The sequence below is a fragment of the Oryctolagus cuniculus genome, chromosome 16 (assembly GCF_051225735.1).
Source record: "Oryctolagus cuniculus isolate XC-2025 breed Fujian yellow rabbit chromosome 16, ASM5122573v1, whole genome shotgun sequence".
Classification (NCBI taxonomy): Eukaryota; Metazoa; Chordata; class Mammalia; order Lagomorpha; family Leporidae; genus Oryctolagus; species Oryctolagus cuniculus.
The window spans coordinates 24,612,298-24,634,527 of NC_142882.1; the positions used below are offsets into that span (position 1 = coordinate 24,612,298).

Genomic DNA, 22,230 nt, shown 5'->3' on the forward strand with positions numbered 1-22,230 from the left:
CTTAAATGGTTTTTCTATTTTATTGTTAGAATAGTGACCTCCTGCAGTACCCTGGCATCTCGATGTAGACAGTAGACATTGGAAGCCATCCCCTTTGCCAAATGCAGTATGTCAAGTTTGGGTCCATCATATATTAAGGAGGCCATAGTAGCCATTCTCTTGTTTTACTGTTCTATATCCATGGCCAAAGTCCTACTAGACAACAAGGTTTGGAGAATCACAGGCTCAAGGTGTGTAGGTGACTGTTTTTCCAGTAGAGCACAGTTAATAGCCATCTAATTTAATTTTACTGGCACATAGCAAGGTTCCAAGAGAGGCTATTCCTTGCATCACAGCCCTTGAGAAGTAATGGATATCATAACTGATCCAAAGAATTTAGAAGGCATATGAGCTCCACAAGTGAAGAAGTCACTGAGAGCACTAATGAGAGTGCCTACAGAATTCAATTTGACTGATTTTAGTACTTTTCATTGGAAGGGGGGCCATATAAGCTGGGCTGATTTGTAGCATCCATGACAAATAATTTTTTAAAGGAGGCATGCATTGCACCAAAACCCAGGAAGGACTAAAAGGCATTAGCATTGTATGTTCTTCAAAGGCATGTCAAATAGTCTCATTCAGGGAGGAAGTCATCAATGTGATGACTTCTTGCTCTCCTGATAAAAGCTGGGTACAGTTAAATTCTTTGCAAAGATTATGTTTGATGGAAAAGTCAATGAAATGCTCATGTATACCCTAGAAAAAGTATCTTTTCAAAGTGAAGGCAAACTAGACTGAGGAGCTGTTGGAAAAGCTTTGAGCAAAACACATTTTCCACTTTTGTAATAATTAAGACAGGTCCTGAAATCTGGTATTGTGATGTCTCCAGCTTTGTTTTTGTTGTACAAGATTGCTTTAGGTATTCAAGGTCTCCTGTGTCTCCATTTGAATTTCAGCATAATTTTTTCCAAATCTGAGAAGAATGTCTTCAGTATTTTGATTGGTATTGCATTGAATCTATAAATTGCTTTCAGAAGTATGGACATTTTGATGATATTAATTCTTCCAATCCATGAGCATGGAAGATTTTTCCATTTTTTGGTATCCTCTTCTATTTGTTCCTGTAAGGTTTTGTAATTCTCATCGTAGAGATCTTTAATGTCCTTGGTTAAGTTTATTCCAAGGTATTTGATTGTTTTTGTGGCTATTTTGAATGGGATTGATCTTACCAGTTCATTCTCAGCTGTGGCATTGCCTGTGTATACAAAGGCTGTTGATTTCTGTGCATTGATTTTATATCATGCTACTTTGCCAAACTTTTCTATGAGTTCCAATAGTCTCTCAGTAGAGTTCTTTGGATCCCCTTAATAAAGAACCATATCATCTGCAAAGAGGGATAGTTTGACTTCTTCCTTCCCAATTTGTATCCATTTAATTACTTTTTCTTGCCTAATGGCTCTGGCTAAAACTTTCAAACTATATTGACTAGCAGTGGTGAGAGTGGGCATCACTGTCTGGTGCCAGATCTCAGTGGAAATGCTTTCAACTTTTCCCCATTCAATAGGATGCTGGCCATGGGTTTTTCATAAAATGCTTTGATTGTATTGAGGAATGTTCCTCATATAACCAGTTTGTTTGGAGTTTTCATCATGAAAGGGTATTGTATTTATCGAATGCTTACTCTGCATCTTTTGAGATAATCGTATGGTTTTTCTTCTGCAATCTGTTAATGTGGTGTATCACACTTATTGATTTGCAAACACTGAATCATCCCTGCATACCAGGGATGAATCCCACCTGGTGTGGGTGGATGATCTTTCTGATGTGTTGTTGCATTCTATTGGCCAGAATTTTATTGAGGATTTTTGTGTCTATGTTGATCAGGGGTATTGGTCTGTAATTGTCTTTCAGTGCTGCATCTTTTTCCGGCTTAGGAATTAAGGTGATGCTGGCTTCATAGAAAGAATTTGGGAGGATTCCCACTTTTTCTATTGTTCTAACTAGTTTGAGAAGAATTGCAGTCAGTTCTTCTTTAAATGTCTGGTAGAATTCAGCAGTGAATTCATCTGGTCCTGGGTTTTTCTTTGTTGGGAGGGCCTTTATTTCAATTTCTGTCTCAGTTATGGGTCTGTTTAGGTTTTCGATGTCTTCCTGGTTCAATTTAGGTAGGTTGCATGTGTCCAGGAATCTATCCATTTCTGATAGGTTTCCCTGTTTGCTGGCATACCAGGTCTTGTAGTAATTTCTGATGATTCTTTTTATTTCTGTGGTATCTGTTGTTACATTTCCCTTTTCATTTCTGATTTTATTGATTTGGGTCTTTTCCCTTCATTTTTAGTTAGTTGGGCCAACGAGGTGTCAATTTTGTTTATTTTTTAAAAAAACGAGCTCCTCATCGTTTGGCTGATTTTTTGTAATTTTTTTTTTTTTAGATTCAATGCTATTCATTTCCTCTCTGATTTTAATAATTTCTCTTCTCCTACTAGTTTTGGGTCTGGTTTGCTTCAGTTTTTCTAGATCCTGGAGATGCATTGAAAGCTCATTTATTTGGTTCCTTTCCAATTTCTTGATGTAGGCACCCGTTGATATAAACTTTCCTCTTAACACTGCTTTTGCTGTATCCCATAAGTTTTGGTGTGTTGTGTTATCCTCATTTACTTCCAGAAAGTTTTTGATTTCTCTTTTGATTTCTTCTATGACCCATTGTTCATTCAGGAGCATGTTGTTCAATCTCCATGTGTTTGCATATGCTCTAGGGATTCCTGAGTTGCTAATTTCCAACTTCATACCTCTATGGTCTGAGAAGCTGCATGGTATGATTCTACTTCTTTTGAATTTGCTGAGACTTGCTTTATGGCCTAGTATGTGGTCAGTCCTAGAGTAGGTTCCATGCACTGCTGAGAAAAATGTATATTCTGGAACTGTAAGATGAAAAGTTCTGTAGATATCTGTTAGATCCACTTGGGCTATAGTGCCAATTAAATATGCTGTTTCCTTTTTGATCTTCTGTACAGTTTATCTGTCTATTTCTGAGAGTGGAGTATTTTTTTATCTTTTATTTAATGAATATAAATTTCCAAAGTACGACTTATGGATTACAATGGCTTCCCCCCCATACCGTCCCTCCCACCCACAAACCTCCCCTTTCCCACTCCCTCTCCCCTTCCATTCACATCAAAATTCATTTTTGATTATCTTAATAGACAGAAGATCAGCTTAGTATACATTAAGTAAGGATTTCAACAGTTTGCTCCCACACAGAAACATAAATTGAAAAATCATAGATGAGTTTTTTTTTAAATGATGATGAAATCAGATCAGACCTATTGTCATGTTTAATCCCAGTGAGAGTCAAGTTGGGAATTGATAATTTCTTTTTTTATATAGAAGATCAGTTTAGTATACATTAAGTAAAGATTTCAACCATTTGCACGCCCATAGAAACACAAAGTGAAATATATTGTTTGAGTACTCGTTATAGCATTAAATCTCAATGCACAGCACATTAAGGACAGAGATCGTACATGAGGAGTAAGTGCACAGTGACTCCTGTTGTTGACTTTACCAATTGACACTCCTGTCTATGGCATCAGTAATCTCCCTATGCACCAGTCATGAGTTTCCAAGGATATGGAAGCCCCTTGAGTTCTCCGACTCTTATCTTGTTTAGACAAGGTCATAGTCAAAGTGGAGGTTCTCTCCTCCCTTCAGAGAAAGGCACCTCCCTCTTTGAAGACCTGTTCTTTCCACTGGGATCTCACTCGCAGAGATCTTTTTGCCAGAGTGTCTTGGCTTTCCATGCCTGAAGTACTCTCATGGGCTTTTCAGCCAGATCCGAATGGCTTTAGGGCTGATTCTGAGGCCAGAGTGCTATTTAGGACATCTGCCATTCTATGAGTCTGCTGAGTATCTCACTTCCCATGTTGGATCACTCTCCCCTTTATTTATTCCATCAGTTAGTGTTAGCAGGTACTAGACTTGTTTATGTGGTCCCTTTGACTCTTAGTCCTTTCATTATGATCAATTGTGAACTAAAATTGATCACTTGGAATAGTGAGATGGCATTGGTACATGCCACCTTGATGGGATTGAATTGGAATCCCCTGGTATATTTCTAACTCTACCAATTGGGGCAAGTCAGCTTGAGCATGTCCCAAATTATGCATCTCTTCCCTCTCTTATTCCCACTCTTATGTTTAACAGGGATCACATTTCAGTTAATTTTCAACACTTAAGAATAACTGTGTGATAATTACAGAATTAAACCAGTCATATTAAGTAGAACAGACAAAAAAAATACTAAGAGGGATAATGTATTAAGTTGTTCATTAACAGTCAGGGCTATGCTGAACAATTAAGTCTGCGTTTCCTTTTTGATCTTCTGTACAGTTTATCTGTCTATTTCTGAGAGTGGAGTATTGAAGTCCCCCATACTATTGTATTGGGGTCTAAGTCTCCCTTTAAGTCCCATAACAAATTTTTAAATAAACCAGTACCCTGTAATAAGGTGCATACACATTTATAATAGTTACATCTTCCTGTTGAATTGATCTGTTATCATTTTATAAAGCCCCTCTTTGTCTCTCTTAACAGTTTTTTGTTAAAGTTTATTTTATCTGATATTACAATGGCTACACCAGCTCTTTTTTCATTTCTGTTAGCATGGAATATCTTTTTCAAACCTTCCACTTTCAATCTGCATGCATCTTTGTTGGAAAGATGTGTTTCTTTTAAGCAGTAAATAGATGGGTTTTATTCCTTAATCCACTCAGCCAGTCTGTCTTTTATCTGGACAGTTGAGGCCATTAACATTCAATGTGACTACTGATAAGTAGTAACTTTGCCCTGCCATTTGCCAAAGATATTTTCTAATATGTGCTTTGAACTTCCTATGATCTTTTACTGTGAGGTTTTGTTCCTTTACCTTCTTTCATATTGATGACTGTGTTTCTGTGTTTCTGTGTGTAACACAGCTTAAACATCTTTTGCAGGGCTGGATGAGTGATGACAATTTCTTTCAATTTCTGTTTGCTATGAAAGGTCTTTATTTCACCTTCATTCACAAATGAGAGCTTTGCAGGATGTAATATTCTGGGGTGGCAGTTTTTCTCTCTTAGTACTTGGGCTATATCTTGTCATTCCCTGCTATGCTGTAGGGTTTCTGATGAGAAGTCTGCTGTGAGTCTAATTGGAGATCCTCTGAGAGTAATCTGACGTTTCTCTCTTGCCCATTTTAGGATCTTTTCTTTGTATTTCACTGTGGTGAGTTTGATTACAACGTGTTGTGATGAGATCTCTTCTTGTCATATTTACTAGGAATTCTATGAGCTTCCTGTGCTAGGATGTCTCTGTTCTCCAAACCCTGGAAGTTTTCTGCTAGTATCTCACTGAAAAGGCCTTCTAATCCTTTCTCTCTCTCCATGCCTTCAGGAACTCCTAGAACGCGAATTTTTTTTTTTTAATAGTATTCTGTAGATTCCCAACAATATTTGTTAGATTTCTAATTTCCTCTTCTTTTCTTTGGTTTGACTGTATACTTTCTTGTGCTCTGTCTTTGAAGTCCGAAATTTTCTCTTCTGCTTCACTCATTCTGCTTTTAAGGCTCTCTAATATGTTTGTCATTTGATGTATTGAATTGTTCATTTCATTATGATTTCTCATCACTATCACAGTTTCATGTTCTACTAGTTTTTCATTTCATTTTGATTCCTCCTTAAGATTTCATTTTCATGAGAGAGAAAATGTCCATTAAGGATTTCTGAAGTTCAAGAATTTGTTTTTGAGAACTTCTAAATGTTGTTTTCATAAATTTTTTGAATCCGTATCTTGCGTTTCTTCTATCTCATCATCTTCACAATCTTGAATTGGGGTGTCTTGTTCATTTGGGGGTGTTATGATGTCTTCTTTTTTCTTCTTTCCTCAGTTTCTTCATTCATTGCTTGGCATTGTGAAGATATTCTTTGGTTTCTCTCTCTATTTTTTTTTTTTTGCTTTGGTGGTTTTTCTCTTATACATTGACTCTAGATTAAGTGGACTGTCTGCTTTTGATGGATCCTTAGAGGCTTGTGATGGGTGTGGCCACAGAGCTCTGTTTGGTTCTTCAGGGTTAATGGTGACACACCCAGGTTAGGCATGCTAGATATTCTCTTTCTCTCTCTTTTTTTTTTAATTCAGAAGGGAATTAATTCCACACAGCTGAGCGGAATTGAAGGCAGTCATTGTCTGAGCTCTGGCCCCTGTGGGTATAATATTTGTCTGCTCTGTCACAAGGACCACCCAAAGGATCTGTGCAGTCCTCAGTGTAAGCTCACATTTCCCTGCAATCTCTCATAAGGTTGCCAAGTTTACCAAGTTTGTGGCATCTCCCGAGAGTACTCACGTCTCAGGCACTCCATGAGTTCTCTCACACACCCTCATCTTTGTTATTATTTTTCACAGTCTCAGTTCATAAGCTCCACACATTCACTAGGTCCTAACCTCCTGTTATTTCTCCCCACCAGAGTCAGGTTTTTCTGTTTGGCTTAGGGCAGGCACAGCCCTGAGGTGGCATAGCTTTTATGTATATCCAGAATGGTGCCTGCTCTTTGTCTTGCTCACCTTTGTAAGGTGAGTGAGAAAAAGAATTGTGTCCATACTGGTCCATTTTATTTTATTTTACTTTATTTTATTTATTTTTCTCTCTCCTCTAGTTAGACTGGTGGACTTTCCCCCATGGGGCTTCAAACCTCATTCCCTCTAGGCTCTTCCTGCTGCTTCCCCACCAGTGTCTCAGGCTACTGAGGTTTCACCTCACCTCCCTTTCCAGAGCTGGTGCATAGACTTGGCAGCTGGGGTCCTGAGCCATGGGCACCTGTGTCCTCCACATAGGTTCACCATGTCCTACTACTTCTGGAAGAGTTTCCTCTGAGTTTTTCCTGTAACTCTTCCCTGAAACTACAGTATCTCCACTTTTATTAAACTATCTTTTCCTGGATTATCAGTGTGCTCCCTCCCTATTCCACCATCTTGGAGGACTCCTTCCCCCTGTATTCTAATATTCCTCCCTGGTAGCTCAAGGAAGTTTTGCCAGGATCTTTGTAAAAAAGATGAAACATATTGTATTTCAGGAGAAAAGTGCTTTGTGTAGTGTCACATGATTTGTAAATACCTGGCACCCTAACTTCTGTCTAATGTTCTCCACTTTGCCACACTTAATTAAAAAACATTTATTTTTCAGATCCATTTCAGAAATTGTCACCAGTTCACATAGTATTGCTTTAGAAAATTTTCCTGAGCATGTCTTCCCTTTTGCTACTAATGCTATGTTTGGAGTGTGTGACTTCAAAAAGCATATCATGAGGCCGGTGCTGTGGCACAGTGGGATAATGCCCTGTCCTGAAGCACCGACATCCCATATGGGTATGGGCTCAAGGCTTGGATGTTCCACTTCTGCTATGGCCTGGGAAAGCAGTAGAATATGGCTGAAGTACTTGGGTCCTTGCACTCATGTGGGAGACCTGGAAGAAGCTCCTGGCTTTGGATTGGTTCAGCTCCAGCCACTGCAGCCATTTGCAGAGTGAGTCATTGGATGGGAGACCTCTCTCTCTCTCTCTCTCTCTGTGCCTCTCCTCTCTCTGTGTAACTTTGACTTTCAAATAAATAAATAAATCTTTAAAAAAACCAAAAAGCATATCATAAAAATTTTCCCCCTTTCAGTTATTTCTTCTTGAACAATATGCAGTATACATGCAGCTACAGAAAACTACTCTGAACCTTTATCCTGCTTTCTGAAATAGTAAAATTATATTAACTAAATTTCATGCAATAATAAGCTTATTAAAATATAAACCAAAAGAACACAATGACCATATATAAGCCGAAATGTGAAGCACAACCATATGATCTCCAGATAATTTATTTGTATGAATCCCAGGAATTTTTTTTTTTAGTGTCAGCAGCTTTCCTAAGTTCTAACTGATAGACAAAGATCGTGTTTATAGGAGCTTTTTTCTAAGCTTTTAAAAAATTTATTTGAAAATATTGTGTATAGAGGAGAGACCCAGAGAGATCTTCCTTCTGCTTTTTCACGTCAGAGATGGCCTCATTGAGCAGGGCTGGGACAGAATGAGGCCAGGAACCAAGATCTTCATCTGGATTTCCCACATTGGTAGCATTTGCCCAAGTATTTGGATCATCTTTCATTGCTTTGCTCAGGCCATCAGCAGGAAGCTAGATCAAAAGCAGAACAGCCAGAACATGAACCAGTGCTCATATGAGGGGCTTGCATTGCAGACAGCAGGTTTACTTGCTATGTGACAATGCTGGCCTTGTTTTAATGCAACTTCTAAATGAAATTTTGAAGTTGTATGCATTGTAGTTTGCATGTAATTCAACTTTCTGCCATACTTACTGATATGTATCAGCATTTGAAGTAAGACAAATCAGAAAACACAATGGCTTAACAAATAGCCATTTGATTTGCAGTTCTTTTATTTATTTATTTTTTGACAGGCAGAGTGGACAGTGAGAGAGAGAGAGAGAGAAATTCTGTTGGTTCACTCCCCAGTGGCTGCTGCGGCAGGTGTGCTGTGGCCCTCTTAGTATTTTTTTTGTTTGTTCTACTTAATACTTTTGGTTGAATACTGTAATCAATACACAATTCTTCTTAAGTGCTGAAACTTAACTGAAAAGTGATCGCTGTTAAATATAAGAGTGGGAATAAGAGAGGGAAGAGATGTGCAATTCGGGACATGCTCAAGCTGACTTACCTCAAACAGTAGAGTTAGAAACAAACCAGGGGATTCGAATTCAATCCCATCGAAGTGGCATGTACCAATGCCATTTCACTAGTCCCAGTGATCAATTTCTGTTCACAATTGATCGTAATGATAGGACTAAGAACCAAAGGGATCACATAAACAAGAATAGTGTCTGCAAATACTAGCTGACACTGCAAATACTAGCTGATAGAATCAAAAAGGGAGAGAATGATCCAACATGGGAAGTGAGATACACAGCAGACCCATAGAATGGCAAATGTCCTAACAGCACTCTGGCTTCATAATCAGCCCTTAAGGCATGCGGATCTGGCTGAAATGCCCATGAGAGTATTTCAGGCATGGAAAGTCAAGACACTCTGGAGGGGAAAAAAAAACCTAAATGAAAGATCTCCACGAGTGAGATCCCAGTGGAAAGAATGGGTCACCATCTTCTACTGTTTTCCCAGGCCATAGCAAAGAGCTGGATCGGAAGTGGAGCAGCCGAATCTTGAACTGACACCCATATGGGATGCTGGCACTGCAGGTGGTGGCCTTACCTGGTATGCCACAGAACCAGCACCAGAAATAGACAATTTCTAAAGTATTGGCCTTTTCAGATTTTCTTTTTCTGACTGTTGTTATCTTCTGAAAAACCCTGGGGCCTGCCTGTTGAAGAGATAGTATGTAGGCTGGCGTTGCAGCTCACTAGGCTAATCCTCCACTTGTGGCACCAGTACTCCAGGTTCTAGTCCCAGTTGGGGTGCTGGTTCTGTTCTGGTTGCTCCTCTTCCAGTCCAGCTCTCTGCTGTGGCCTGGGAAGGCAGTGGAGGATGACCCAAGTGCTTGGGCCCCTGCACACACATGGGAGATCAGGAGGAAGCATGTGGCCCTGGCTTTGGATTGGCACAGCATGCTAGCCATAGTGGCCATTTAGGGATGAACCAACAGAAGGAAGACCTTTCTCTCTCACTAACTCTGCCTGTCAAAAAAAATGATAATATGTAGCCAAGATTCACCACAAACCCAAGACACTTAAGTGAAGCCTCAATAAGTTCTCCAAGTGACTAAACTCTCATTTCTGCTCCTGGAGTGATCACAGGAACTGCCCAGCTGAGTGCAGCCCATAACATGGGGTCAGAACTGCAAATCAGGGCCGGCACCATGGCTCAATAGGCTAATCCTCTGCCTGAGGTGCTGGCACCCCTGGTTCTAGTCCAGGTTGGGGTGCCAGATTCTGTCCCAGTTGCTCCTCTTCCAGTCCAGCTCTCTGCTGTGGCCCAGGAGTGCAGTGGAGAATGGCCCAAGACCTTGAGCCCTGCACCCGCATGGGAGGCCAGGAGAAGCACTTGGTTCCTGGCTTCAGATCAGCACAGTGCGCCAGCCCAGCCCTCATCCTGACTGTTGATAAGCAGCTTAATATGTTATCCCTCTTATTCTTTATTCATTCTATCATATTCTTTTTTCCCACTGTTCAGTGCAGAAGGAAACCAGAGGGTTTTTTTAAAGTTTCATTTATTTATTGAAAGAGTTGCAGTGAGAGAGAGAGAAAGAAAGCCTTCTATCTGCTGTCTCACCCTCCAAATTACTGCAAAGGCCAAAAGCTGAGCTGATCCAAAGCTAAGACCCAAGAGCTTCTGGGTCTCCCATGCAGGTGTAGTGGCCCAAGGACTTGGACCATGTTCCACTGCTTTGTCAGGACATAGCCGGGAGCTAGATTGTACATTCAGCAGGAAGGATTTGAACCAGCCCCCATATGGAATGCTGGCACTGCAGGCAGCAACTTTACCCGTTATGCCACAGCGTTGGCCTCCCGAGTTTTCTTTGAACTCCTGCCATTCACCTTCTCTCCCAGGTATGATTCTAGGCCCTCCACATGATTCTAGGAGGAAGGAAAATTAATATATCACTTGTAAGTGTTTTTTCTTCTCAAATTATTCCCCAGCTTGGCAGTACTCATTTTAGGTGTTTAATGCTAGTTTTTTTTTTTTAGATTTTTTTTATTTGTTTGAAAGTCAGAGTTACAGAGAAGCAGAGGGAGAGAGAGAGTCTTCCATCCACTGGTTCACCCCCCAGTTTGCCACAATGGCCGAAGTTGCACTGATCCAAAGCTAGAAGTGAAGAGCTTCTTCTGGGTGTCCCACATGGGTACAGGGTCCCAAGGATTTAGGTCATCTTCTACTGCTTTTCCAGGCCGTTGCAGAGAGCTGGATTGGAAGCAAAGCCACTGGGACTTGAACTGGCACCAATATGGGATGCCAGCATTGCAGATAGTGGCTTTACCTGCTATGCCACAGTGCTGGTCCCAGTATACTAGTTAATTAAAATGGAAAAATACAGGGCTGGCTCTGTGGCTCAGTGGATTAACACCCTGGTCTGAAGTATCGGCATCCCATATGGGCAACAGTTTGCAATCGGCTGCCCCACTTCTGCTCCAGCTCTCTACTATGGCCTGGGAAAGCAGTGGAAGATGGCCCAGGTCCTTGTGCCCCTTCACCCATGTGGGAGACCCAGAGGAAGCTCCTGGTTCCTGGCTTCAGATTGGTGCAGCTCCAGCCACTGCAGCCAATTGGGGACTGAACCAGCAGATGGAAGACCCACCCCTCTCTCTGTAACTCTTCCTTTCAAATAAATAAATAAATCTTTAAAAATTTTTAAAATAGAAAAATAGAAAAATAGACATAAAATTTGTTCTCATGAAATATGCAGAAATGAATGATGAATTTGGCATGACTGTGAAACATTACCATCATCTTTAATAATGCAGTTTGGTCTCTTGTTTTTCTGTTGCTATAGCAAAATATATATTTGTTACACGAATTGAGTTGAAACTAAGCACAATATGCTACATTTTGGGGGTCATGTGGTCTGAATCAGTCTTTATTGTCACATAGATGATGTACTGAGGAGTGTTTTAGTGCTATCTATGAAGTTAACACTTAGCATTCTGCAAGAGGAAGAGTTACCGAGTGCTAAAGCACAAATCAGTTAAGTTTGTTTTTGAATTTTTAGAGTAATGGAGTCCTTAATATCTTTGAGAAGCTTAATTGGATTTGGGAATAGGATAAGGAATGTGTGGAGAAGAGAATCTACTAGAGGCTCATTTATTTTTTAAGATTATTTAGTTGAAAGGCAGACTTACAGAGATTGGGAGAGACAGGGAGACAAAAGGAGATATCTTCTATCTACTGTTTCCTTCCCCTAATGCCTGCAATGGCTGGGACTGGACCAGGCCAAAGCCAGCAGCCTGGAACTCCATCTAGGTCTCCCATATTGGTGGAAGGGTCCAAATACTCAGGCCATTTTCACTTCTCTTTCAGTCAGATTAGCAGGGAACTGGATTGGAAGTGGAGCAGCCAGGACTCAAATCCTCTGTTTACATGGGATGCCAGCAGTGATGGTGGAGGCTTAGGCTGCTGCATCACAATTCTGGTGACTATTGCAGGTTCTTAAACAAATCTCTAAGCATTTTTCTCAGTGAGTCACAAGTGCAGATTGTACTGCAGACATTCCCAGGTTCTCTTTTGGGGCAAATAATTCCATTGCTTTCACCTTAATTATGTATAATGTTATTTCAAATGTTTATCATTTGAATGTTTTGGGCAAGTAATTCCATTGCTTTCTTTCTTTTTTTTTTTTGACAGGCAGAGTGGACAGTGAGAGAGAGAGACAGAAAGGTCTTCCTTTTTTCCATTGGTTCACCCTCCAATGGCCGCCATGGCTGGCACGCTGTGGCAGGCTCACCACACTGATCTGAAGGCAGGAGCCAAGTGCTTCTCCTGGTCTCCCATGGGGTGCAGGGCCCAAGTACTTGGGCCATCCTCCACTGCACTCCCGGGCCACAGCAGAGAGCTGGCCTGGAAGAGGGGTAACCAGGAAAGAATCCGGCACCTCGACCGGGATTAGAACCCGGTGTGCCAGCGCCGCAAGGCAGAGTATTAAGCTAGTGAGCCATGGAGCTGGCCACCATTGCTTTCACTTTAATTAGGTATAATGTTATTTCAATTGTTTATCAGTAGAATAATCATAGACTAGGGCAAAAGCTAATTTTTATTCTTTGTCTTACCTGTATTTTCTCTCTTACTTAAAAATATTTATTAGCTTGATAGAGAAAGAAGTTGATGGACTGAGAGATAGAGAGCTTTGACACGTTAATTCACTCCCTAGATAACCATACCAAACATAGTTGGGGCAGGACTGAAGCCAGAATTAAGAAATGGAATCTAGGCCTCCTTCATTGGTGACATCACAACTGCTTCCCCAGGTCTGCATTATCTGTGAGCTAAAAACTGCAGCTGGCATTGGAAATCAAACATAGACACTCTGAGGTGGCACCAGAAACACTAAGCTAAATGTCTGCCCTGTCTTTTAATGTATTTTTTCTCTGACATATTGGAAATGATAGGCATGGTGTTTTCCTGGAAATTATCTTCTGTTCATTCCTATCATAGTTTCATGGATGTTTTCTTGCCTTTTTTCCTCAATGCTTCTACATACTTCTCCTTAACCCTGCCCATTCAAGAGTCAATATTGCCCCTCTGTTAGCCTGCTGTGCAATTCCCCTTGACAGATGTGGCCTTTGTGATTTGAACCTCTTGTTTCCCTCCAGCTTAGGCATTTCTCACAGCCTGTAGATCATGGGTTTGACTCTGTTGAATGCTTCTGTGTGGATTTCTTAACACTCAACAAGTTTAATGAGAAACCACATCCTTTCTTTTTTCCTTTGTATCCACACAAAACTGTCGGTGTTTATTTTGTGACAGAATTAATATGTTGACTGGAAATGTAATATTACAGGTGATGATAGCATTTGAAGACCTGGCTGTGTACTTTACTTGGGAGGAATGGCAGAAAATGAACAATGCTCAGAAAATCCTGTACAGAGATGTGATGCTGGAGACCTACAGCAGCCTGTTCTCCTTGGGTGAGTAACACCCATCACATACCCAGTGATAATATTTTCTTGCTATTTGACAAATAAGGGAACACTTTATAATGTTTAATATTGGGCTGGTGTAGAATTTGAGTCCAGGAATGATCTGAATATCTACCCTCTAATAAAAGATTCAAATTGGAACATTTGTTGCATAGCTCCTGGACCAAGCTATAGTCCTTTAAATAACCCAAGATAGTGATTTCACAAAGTCTTACATGTTTCCATTAATAGGGCACTGCATTACCAAACCTGACTTGATCTTCAAGTTGGAGCAAGGAGCAGAGCCATGGATAGTGGAAGAATGCCTGAATCAGAGCCTTCCAGGTCAGTCTGCACATAAGAGAGAGGGAGACCAAGGCAGAAATTGTGCAGATGGTGACTGGTGCTCTTTCCATGAATTTTTCTCAAGCCTTACTCCTGATGACAGCTGGTTTTGTGCATCAGACACAGGCATTCTAGAGTATTTAGTGATACCAGTGTCTTTCTAACTTTTGTTCTTAGTGAAGATGTTCTTTGAATAAAAAAAATCCAATCATTTTCTGATGTTACTAAGGCTTTTATCTAGGTGTGATAATTCCCCAAATTCTAACTTGTCCTTCTCTAAACTTTCATACCTTTTCCTTCATGCACTTATTAGTTCCTTCAGTGCTTGTTAATTAGGTAATGTTCAGAAACTTTTTTTTAAAGATTAATGTTTCTGTTTTTTTTAAAGATTTATTTATTTATTTGAAAGTCAGAGAGAGAAGAAGGCGAGGGAGAGAGAGAGGTTTTCCATCCACTGGTTCACTTCCCAATTGGCTGTCATGGCTGGAGCTGCACTGATCCAAAGCCAGGAGCCAGGAGCTTCTTCCAGGTCTCCCACATGGGTACAGGGGTCCAAGGATGTGGGCCATTTTCTACTGCTTTCCCAGGCCATAGCAGAGTGCTGGATCAGAAGTGGATCAGCTAGGACTTGAACTGGTGCCCATGGTGGCTTTACCTGCTATGCTACAACGCTGGCCCCCAGAAACTTATTTCTAACTCATCGCTCAAATTGAGTACCCACTCATGATTTTCCCCAGGAATAGAACTTTCTCAGGATGGAATCAATAAATGTGAACTCTCTCTATCTCTTAGTCTCTTTCCTTTTTTTTCCTCTTTGCCTCTCAAATAAATAAGAAAATTATAGTTTGTTGGAAACATTTGAGGAGTGAGCCTATAGCTGGCAAACCTCTGTTCAGTCTTTATCTCTCATTCTGTGTCTCTGACTCTCAAGTAAGTAAATGAGTAAATGCTAAAATATGGTCACGGGGCCGGTGCTGTGGTGCAACGAGTTAACACCCTGGCCTGAAGTGCCGGCATCCCATATGGGCACCAGTTCAAGACCCAGTTGCTCCACTTCCAATCCAGCTCTCTGCTATAACCTGGGAAAGCAGTAGAAGATGGTCCAAGTCCTTGGACCCCTGCACCCAAGGGAGACCCAGAAGAAGCTACTGGCTCCTGGCTTCAGATCAGCACAATTCTGGCCATTGAGGCCAATTGGGGAGTGAACCATTGGATGGAAGACCATACTCTCTCTTTGCCTCTCCTCTCTCTGTAACTCTGACTTTCAAATAAATAAATAAATCTTTCAAAAAAGATGGTCATGAATAAGCCTCTGTGCTGTGACATCAGAAATTAGGAAGCTAGGAATGACACTGTGGCGCAGTGTGTTAAAGCTCCAGCCTGCAGCACTAGCATTGCATATGGGTGCCAGTTCAAGTCCCAGCTGGTCCTCTTCTAATCCAGCTCTCTGCTAATGCACCTGAGAAAGGAGCAGAGGTTGGCCCAAGTCCTTGGCTCCCTGTACCCATGTGGGAGACAAGAAAGACACTCCTGGCTCCTAACTTCATCTTGGCCCAGTATTGGTTGTTGTGTCCATATAGGGAGTGAACCACTTCTCTCTGTCTCTACCTCTCTCTATAATTCTAGCTTTCAAATAAATAAAGTAAATCTTTGAAAAAAGAAATCATAAACTAAGCATGAATTTATATAAAACATGAAAATAAGTGATCCTAGACTAACCAAAAAAGTAATGAGATGTTGAGACCAAGGTCAAGTAGCCTCGTGGGTTTATGTTGAGTGGTTCAGATTTCTTTAAGGTTGGAGTTTGAAGTATGATTTCTCTCCTATTTTTCAGTATCATTGAAAAATATGCAAACAAAAAGATGAGAAATGCATAGGAAATGAATCTTTCTGTGCAAATAGGAGGCAATTGATCAAAAGCCTCCAGAAATTCAAATTATCACACGGGAATGTTTATAGAAAGAATTTAGAGGAGGTAACCAGCACTGATGATTTCAGAATGAGCTAAAAAACGCTTTTAAAGAAGATGAGCACATCCCAGTTTGCAGAAACACATTCTTCAAACTGATTGGAAGTGCTTAACCACAGTGGTATATTGTGACTTTTCTCTACCTGTTGTACTTCTGAGAAGCTAAAGGTGTTGGGTGTCCTTAGGAATTTGGGGAAGCTGTCCTAGAGTAGAGACAAAGTATTTTTTTCATTTGAAAAATCCCACAAATGATGTTTACCTAGGAAGACTGAATGTAAGACAATCATAGATTCCAATCATACTCCTTAAATGTTGTCTTGCTTAAAGTACAGGAACATTTCACTCTTCTCCACCTAAAAGTAAGTGATCAGTAAAACTTTTTCATGTTTATATTTGAAATATCAGAGAAGCACAAAACACACAGTTTTTATAAAAATAAACTGGAGAAAAAGGACAGGGAAAAATGGTTGCTAGGTAGTGGGTGAATATTTTTATTAAACATTTGTCCATTCTTTAGAATACTTTATAGTTATTTCATCTTTGTGAAAGGCAGTGTGATAGTGAGAGGAGAAAGAGAGAGAAAGAGGTCCTCTCTTAGCTCACTTCCCAGATGCCTGCAACACTTAGGTCTAATTAGTCTGAAGCCAAAACTCTAGAATTCATCTAGTCTTCCCTGGTGTCTCACAGGTTCCCAGGCACATGAACCATTTTCTACTTCCTCCCTGTTTACATGGGTAGAGAGCTGTACTGAAAGCAGAGTAGCCAGGGCTGAAACTGACACTGTTTTGAGATGCAGGGATCACACACATCATAGCACAAATGAAATTCTACCATCCTTGAAAAATTCTCATAGTAAAAAGAATCATATTTCAACATTGGGAAACCTCACGGTACAATTTAATATATGAATGTATTAAGGAGAAAAGCCATATAATGGTCATAAATAAGTACCTCATATTGATTTTGTGAAAATATTATGCCACTTGCATAACAAGTGACTTCATTCCCTTTACATGAGTATGCCAGGAGAAATAGTTACATGCGATTCAGTAACATGATTGCTTTTTTCTCATTTCAGTGGTCATGAAAAGGGATGACCTGATTAGGATCAACCAGGAAAGTCATGACAAAAATCTGAATCAGGATTTTATGAAAAATAATAAGACATCAGCTCTCAAGAGAGTTGAATTAAGAAAAACACTTAGTTTAAATTCAAGCCATATTCCAACACTGATTATTAAAAAGGGAAGCTATACAGGATTGAAGCCTGAGGAATGCAGTAAATGTCACACTGTGTATCCCCCCAGTGGGCCTGATCAACTACAGGCTGGAGAGAAATTTGATAACACTAAGATACCTGGAAATTCTCTCCAGTTCTGTGAGCCTCTTGGTCAGCATGACAATATTCACATCATGAAGCAGCCATTTGGACCTACTGGACAAGCTAATGTCTCCACAAGAACGATGTTTTATAAATCTGAGAGGATTCATATGGCAGAAAACTATAATAAATCAACTGTCACTTTTGGAAAAGCAACTCAAATAGAAAAAGCTAAACATGAAAATTTTAGCCTCAATATGTACCAACAAACCTACACAAGAGAGAAACTTTATAAGTACCTTAGGTATGTTGAACCTGTCATTCACCAGTCACATCCTGCAATAAATCAGAGATTAAATACAAGGGAAAAACTCTACACATGTAAACCTTGTGGAAAATCAATCAGTTTTAATTCACCTTATGAATGTAATGACTGCAGAAAAGCTTTTGGACAAAAGTCAGTCCTCAGGAAACATCAGCAGATTCACACAGGCGAGAAACCTCATAAATGTAATGACTGTGGGAAAGCCTTTGGACGAAAGTCAGCCCTCATCATACACCAGCGAATTCACACAGGGGAGAAACCTCATAAATGTAATGACTGTGGAAAAGCCTTTGGACGAAAGTCAAACCTCATAATGCACCAGAGAATTCACACAGGGGAGAAACCTCATAAATGTAATGACTGTGGAAAAGCCTTTATACAAAAGTCACACCTCATAATGCACCAGCGAATTCACACAGGGGAGAAACCTCATAAATGTAATGACTGTGGAAAAGTCTTTGGACGAAAGTCAGCCCTCATCATACACCAGCGAATTCACACAGGGGAGAAACCTCATAAATGTAATGACTGTGGAAAAGCCTTTGGACGAAAGTCAGCCCTCATCATACACCAGCGAATTCACACAGGGGAGAAACCTCATAAATGTAATGACTGTGGAAAAGCCTTTGGACGAAAGTCAGCCCTCCTCGTACACCAGCAAATTCACACAGGGGAGAAACCTCATAAATGTAATTATTGTGGAAAAGCCTTTGGGCAAAAGTCAGCCCTCATCATACACCAGCGAATTCACACAGGGGAGAAACCTCATAAATGTAATGACTGTGGAAAAGCCTTTGGGCAAAAGTCAGCCCTCATCATACACCAGCGAATTCACACAGGGGAGAAACCTCATAAATGTAATGACTGTGGAAAAGCCTTTGGGCAAAAGTCAGCCCTCATCATACACTAGCGAATTCACACAGGGGAGAAACCTCATAAATGTAATGACTGTGGAAAAGCCTTTGGGCAAAAGTCAGCCCTCATCATACACTAGCGAATTCACACAGGGGAGAAACCTCATAAATGTAATGACTGTGGAAAAGCCTTTGGACGAAAATCAGCCCTCATCAAACACCAGCAAATTCACATGGGACAAAAACCTCATGAATGTAATGACTGTGGAAAAGCCTTTGGAAGAACTTCAGACCTCATCATACACCAGACAATTCACACAGGGGAGAAACCTCATGAATGTAATGACTGTGGAAAAGCCTTTATACAAAAGTCACACCTCATAAAGCACCAGAAAATTCACACAGATGAGAAGTCCTATCAATATAATGACTATGGGAAAGCCATTGGATGAAAGTCAGACCTCCTCATACATCAGTGAATTCACACAGGGCAGAAACCTCATAAGTGTAATGACTGTGGCAAAACCTTTTTATGAAAGTCACACCTCATATCACACTAAAGAATTCACACAGGGGAGACCCATGAATGTAATGACCAGGGGAAAGCCTCTTGATAAAAGTCAGTCCTTTGGAAACATCAGAGAATTCACACAGGTGAGAAACCTCATGAGTGTAATTACTGTGGAAAAGCCTTTGGACAAAAGACAAACCTCATATCATAGAAGAGAATTAACACAGGGTAGAAAACTCATGAATGGAATAACTGTGGAAAAGCATTTAGCCATAAGTCAACCCTCATCGTGCATCAGAGAATTCACACAGGGCAGAAACCTTATGAATTTAATGACTGGAAAACCCTTTGGACAAAAGTCAACCCTCATAATGCACCAGAGAATGCACACAGTGTTGAAACTTCATGAGTATAATGACTGTGGAAAAACTTTTGGTTCCAACTCCAAATGCATCAGAGGATTCACCCAGGGAAATAATCTTATAAATGTAATGACTGCAGAAAAGCATTTTTCTATAAATTATACCTCATATCAAACAGAATTCACACAGGGCATAAACCTTATGAATCTAATGAGTGTGGAAAAGCCTTTATAAATCATATGTTATAAATCATAGCTCATATCACACCAGAGACTTCACACCAGGGAGAAACTTCATGAATGCAATGACTGTAGAAAATTCCTTGGGAATAAGTCACATCTCAGAATGCATCAGAAAATTCACATGAAGAGAAACCTTTTGAACATAATGACTTGGAAAGCTTTTTCCCATAATTCAGCCCTCATTGCACATCATCTAATTCATATGGGGGAAAACACTTTGGATATAATGCATATGGAAAAGCTTTTATCCTCAAGTAACACCTCATGAAACATCAGAATTCACATCGGGGAGAAACCTTATGAATAGAATGAGTGTTGGAAACTGCCAAAATCACACAATATAACAGCAGAGAATTTAGTACATGGTGGAAATCTTGTAATAAATGTGAGAAAGACTTTTTTCAGAAGGAATACCTCATAACACATGCAGTTCAAATGAGGGAGTGAACTTGAATATAATGAATGTGAAGGACTTTTTCCAAAATCAACATAACCATGTGACAGAGCCTTTTGCTGGAAATCCCATAAGGAAGAAAGTTGGGGACCAGCGCTGTGGCACAGTAGGTTAAAGCCCTGGCCTGAAGTGCCAGCATGCCATGTGGGCACTGGTTCTAGTCCCAACTGCACCTCTTCTGATGCCACTCTCTGCTATGGCCTGGGAAAGTGGTAGAAGATGGCCCTGCACCCAGGTGGGAAACCCAGAAGAAGCTCCTGACTCCTGGATTTGGATCTCTGTAGCTCCAGCCATTGCATCCATCTGGGGAGTGAACCAGTGGATGGAAGACCTCTTTATGCTTCCCTGTCTCTCTGTAACTATCTTTCAAATAAATAAAGTAAATCATTAAAAAATGAAGAAGTTCAGAAATATTATTAGTGTGACAAAAAGCCATTTGTCAGAAATCGATCATTATACATCAGAGAATTCACATAAGGGATTTCTTAGGAGTGTAATGAATGTGGAAGTATATTTTCATGGAATTCAGGCTTGAATAAATATGCAACTCAAAAAAGGTGATATCCTTCCAGTGCAGTAGATTTGAACAAACCATAGCCAGAAATTAGACATCAGGCTGGTACCGTAGAGCAGTAGGTTAATCCTCCCCCCACAATGCTGACATCCCATATGGGTGCCAGTTCTTATCCCAGCTGCCCCTCTTCCAGTACAGCTGTATGCTGTGGCCTGAGAAAGCAGTAGAAGATGGCCTAAGTGCTTGGGCCTCTGCACCCACATGGGAGACCAGGAAGAAGCCCCTGGCTCCTGGCTTTGGTTTAGTGCAGCTCTGGCCATTGCAGCCATTTGAGGAGTGAACCAACAGAAGGAAGACCTTTCTCTCTGTCTCTCTCACTGTCTGTAACTCTACCTGTCAAATAAATAAATAAAAATCTTAAAAAACAAGAAATTAAACATCAACAAACAAGAGAATTCAAATAGTAAAATGTCAATGAATGTGAAAAATTCTTCTGCCATTAATCAATTCACATGAAGAGACTCAGAAATGAGAAAACATACATGCATAGGAAAGTCATGTACCATACGTCATCTCTCAATGGTTACCTGACAACTCACAGAAAGAAAAAAGCCTATGACTGTATTGTGATGGGAAATACCTTTATTATTAGGTGAACTTCCACAAAACATAGCAAGATTACAGAGAGAAGTCCCTGAAATATAATTTGTCTGGAAGAATTCTTTGGTGGAATCACACCTTAGTAGGTATTGGGCAGTTTTCATGATGAATTGTGACAGAGAGTGGTTAACCGTTCTTCAGACATTTTTCTCTTATACAACCTGCAGTTTTGGTTTCTCATTGAGAGTGGGATCAAGTATATGAATTGAACTGTGCTCTCTTGTGTAAATTTTGTTAATAAATATTTCAAAGTTGAGTAACAGTTATTGCAACAGTTATTTGGAATACCATCTTCACCAATTACAAAGTTATTTGTTTATAGCTGCTTTGTTGGCCACCCAGGATTCTTTCCCCACATTATTGTAGTGCAAATCATAGGCATATGAAGTGACACATGTTCCAGCCATAATAGTGTACCCTGACCCTGGATAATAAGTGTTGTGTGCAGCACAAGGGAATGTGTTTGTGGTGACCTATATACCCATGAGAAATTTCAACTTATCTGTGTGCACATCTGGATTAGACTCCACTATCCAAGGTCTATTTGAATATGCAAGTAGATGTTGTCCCATACATCACCCTCATTCTTTAAAGGGACAACCTCAAACACTATAAGTTGCAACACTCATCTGAATTTTCCTGTATTACTGAGTGCATAATACCTTTTTCATTCATGATCCCCCTATTCTACATGTCTTCATTCTATTCCTAATTGCCTTGAGACAAGAATATGGAATGAAGTCTGTCCAGGTGGTACCCATTGCAACAGAAAAGCAGGAGCATAAATGTAGTACACTTTAAAAAAAAAAGATTTATTTATTTATTTGAAAGAGTTACACAGAAAGAGCAGAGGAAGTGAGAGAGGGAGAACTTCCATCCAATGGTTCACTCTCCAATTGGCCACAATGGGCAGAACTGTGCTGATACAAAGCCAGGAGATTCCTCCAGATCTCCCATGTAGGTGCAGGGGCCCAAGGACTTGGGCCTTCTACTATTTCCCAGGCCATAGCAGAGAGCTTGATTGGAAGTGGAGCAGCCGGGTCT

The 22,230-nt window shown here is 40.3% G+C and overlaps 1 protein-coding gene across 3 annotated transcripts in view; it reads left to right on the forward strand.

Moving 5' to 3' along the window:
• The window catches only part of LOC149121609 (zinc finger protein 248-like), a 30,864-nt gene extending 10,477 nt beyond the window's left edge, over positions 1–20,387 (forward strand). For 2 of the 3 annotated variants that reach the window (XM_089316562.1, XM_089316564.1), the window contains exons 2-4: positions 13,512–13,638; positions 13,882–13,974; positions 17,022–20,387. In XM_089316562.1, the coding sequence (XP_089172688.1) occupies positions 13,512–13,638; positions 13,882–13,974; positions 17,022–18,499 (1,698 nt within the window). In that variant the 3' untranslated portion in view covers positions 18,500–20,387. The remainder of the gene's footprint in view (positions 1–13,511; positions 13,639–13,881; positions 13,975–17,021) is intronic. The other variant, XM_089316563.1, reaches the window with a different exon arrangement.
• The last annotated feature ends 1,843 nt before the right edge of the window (positions 20,388–22,230 follow it).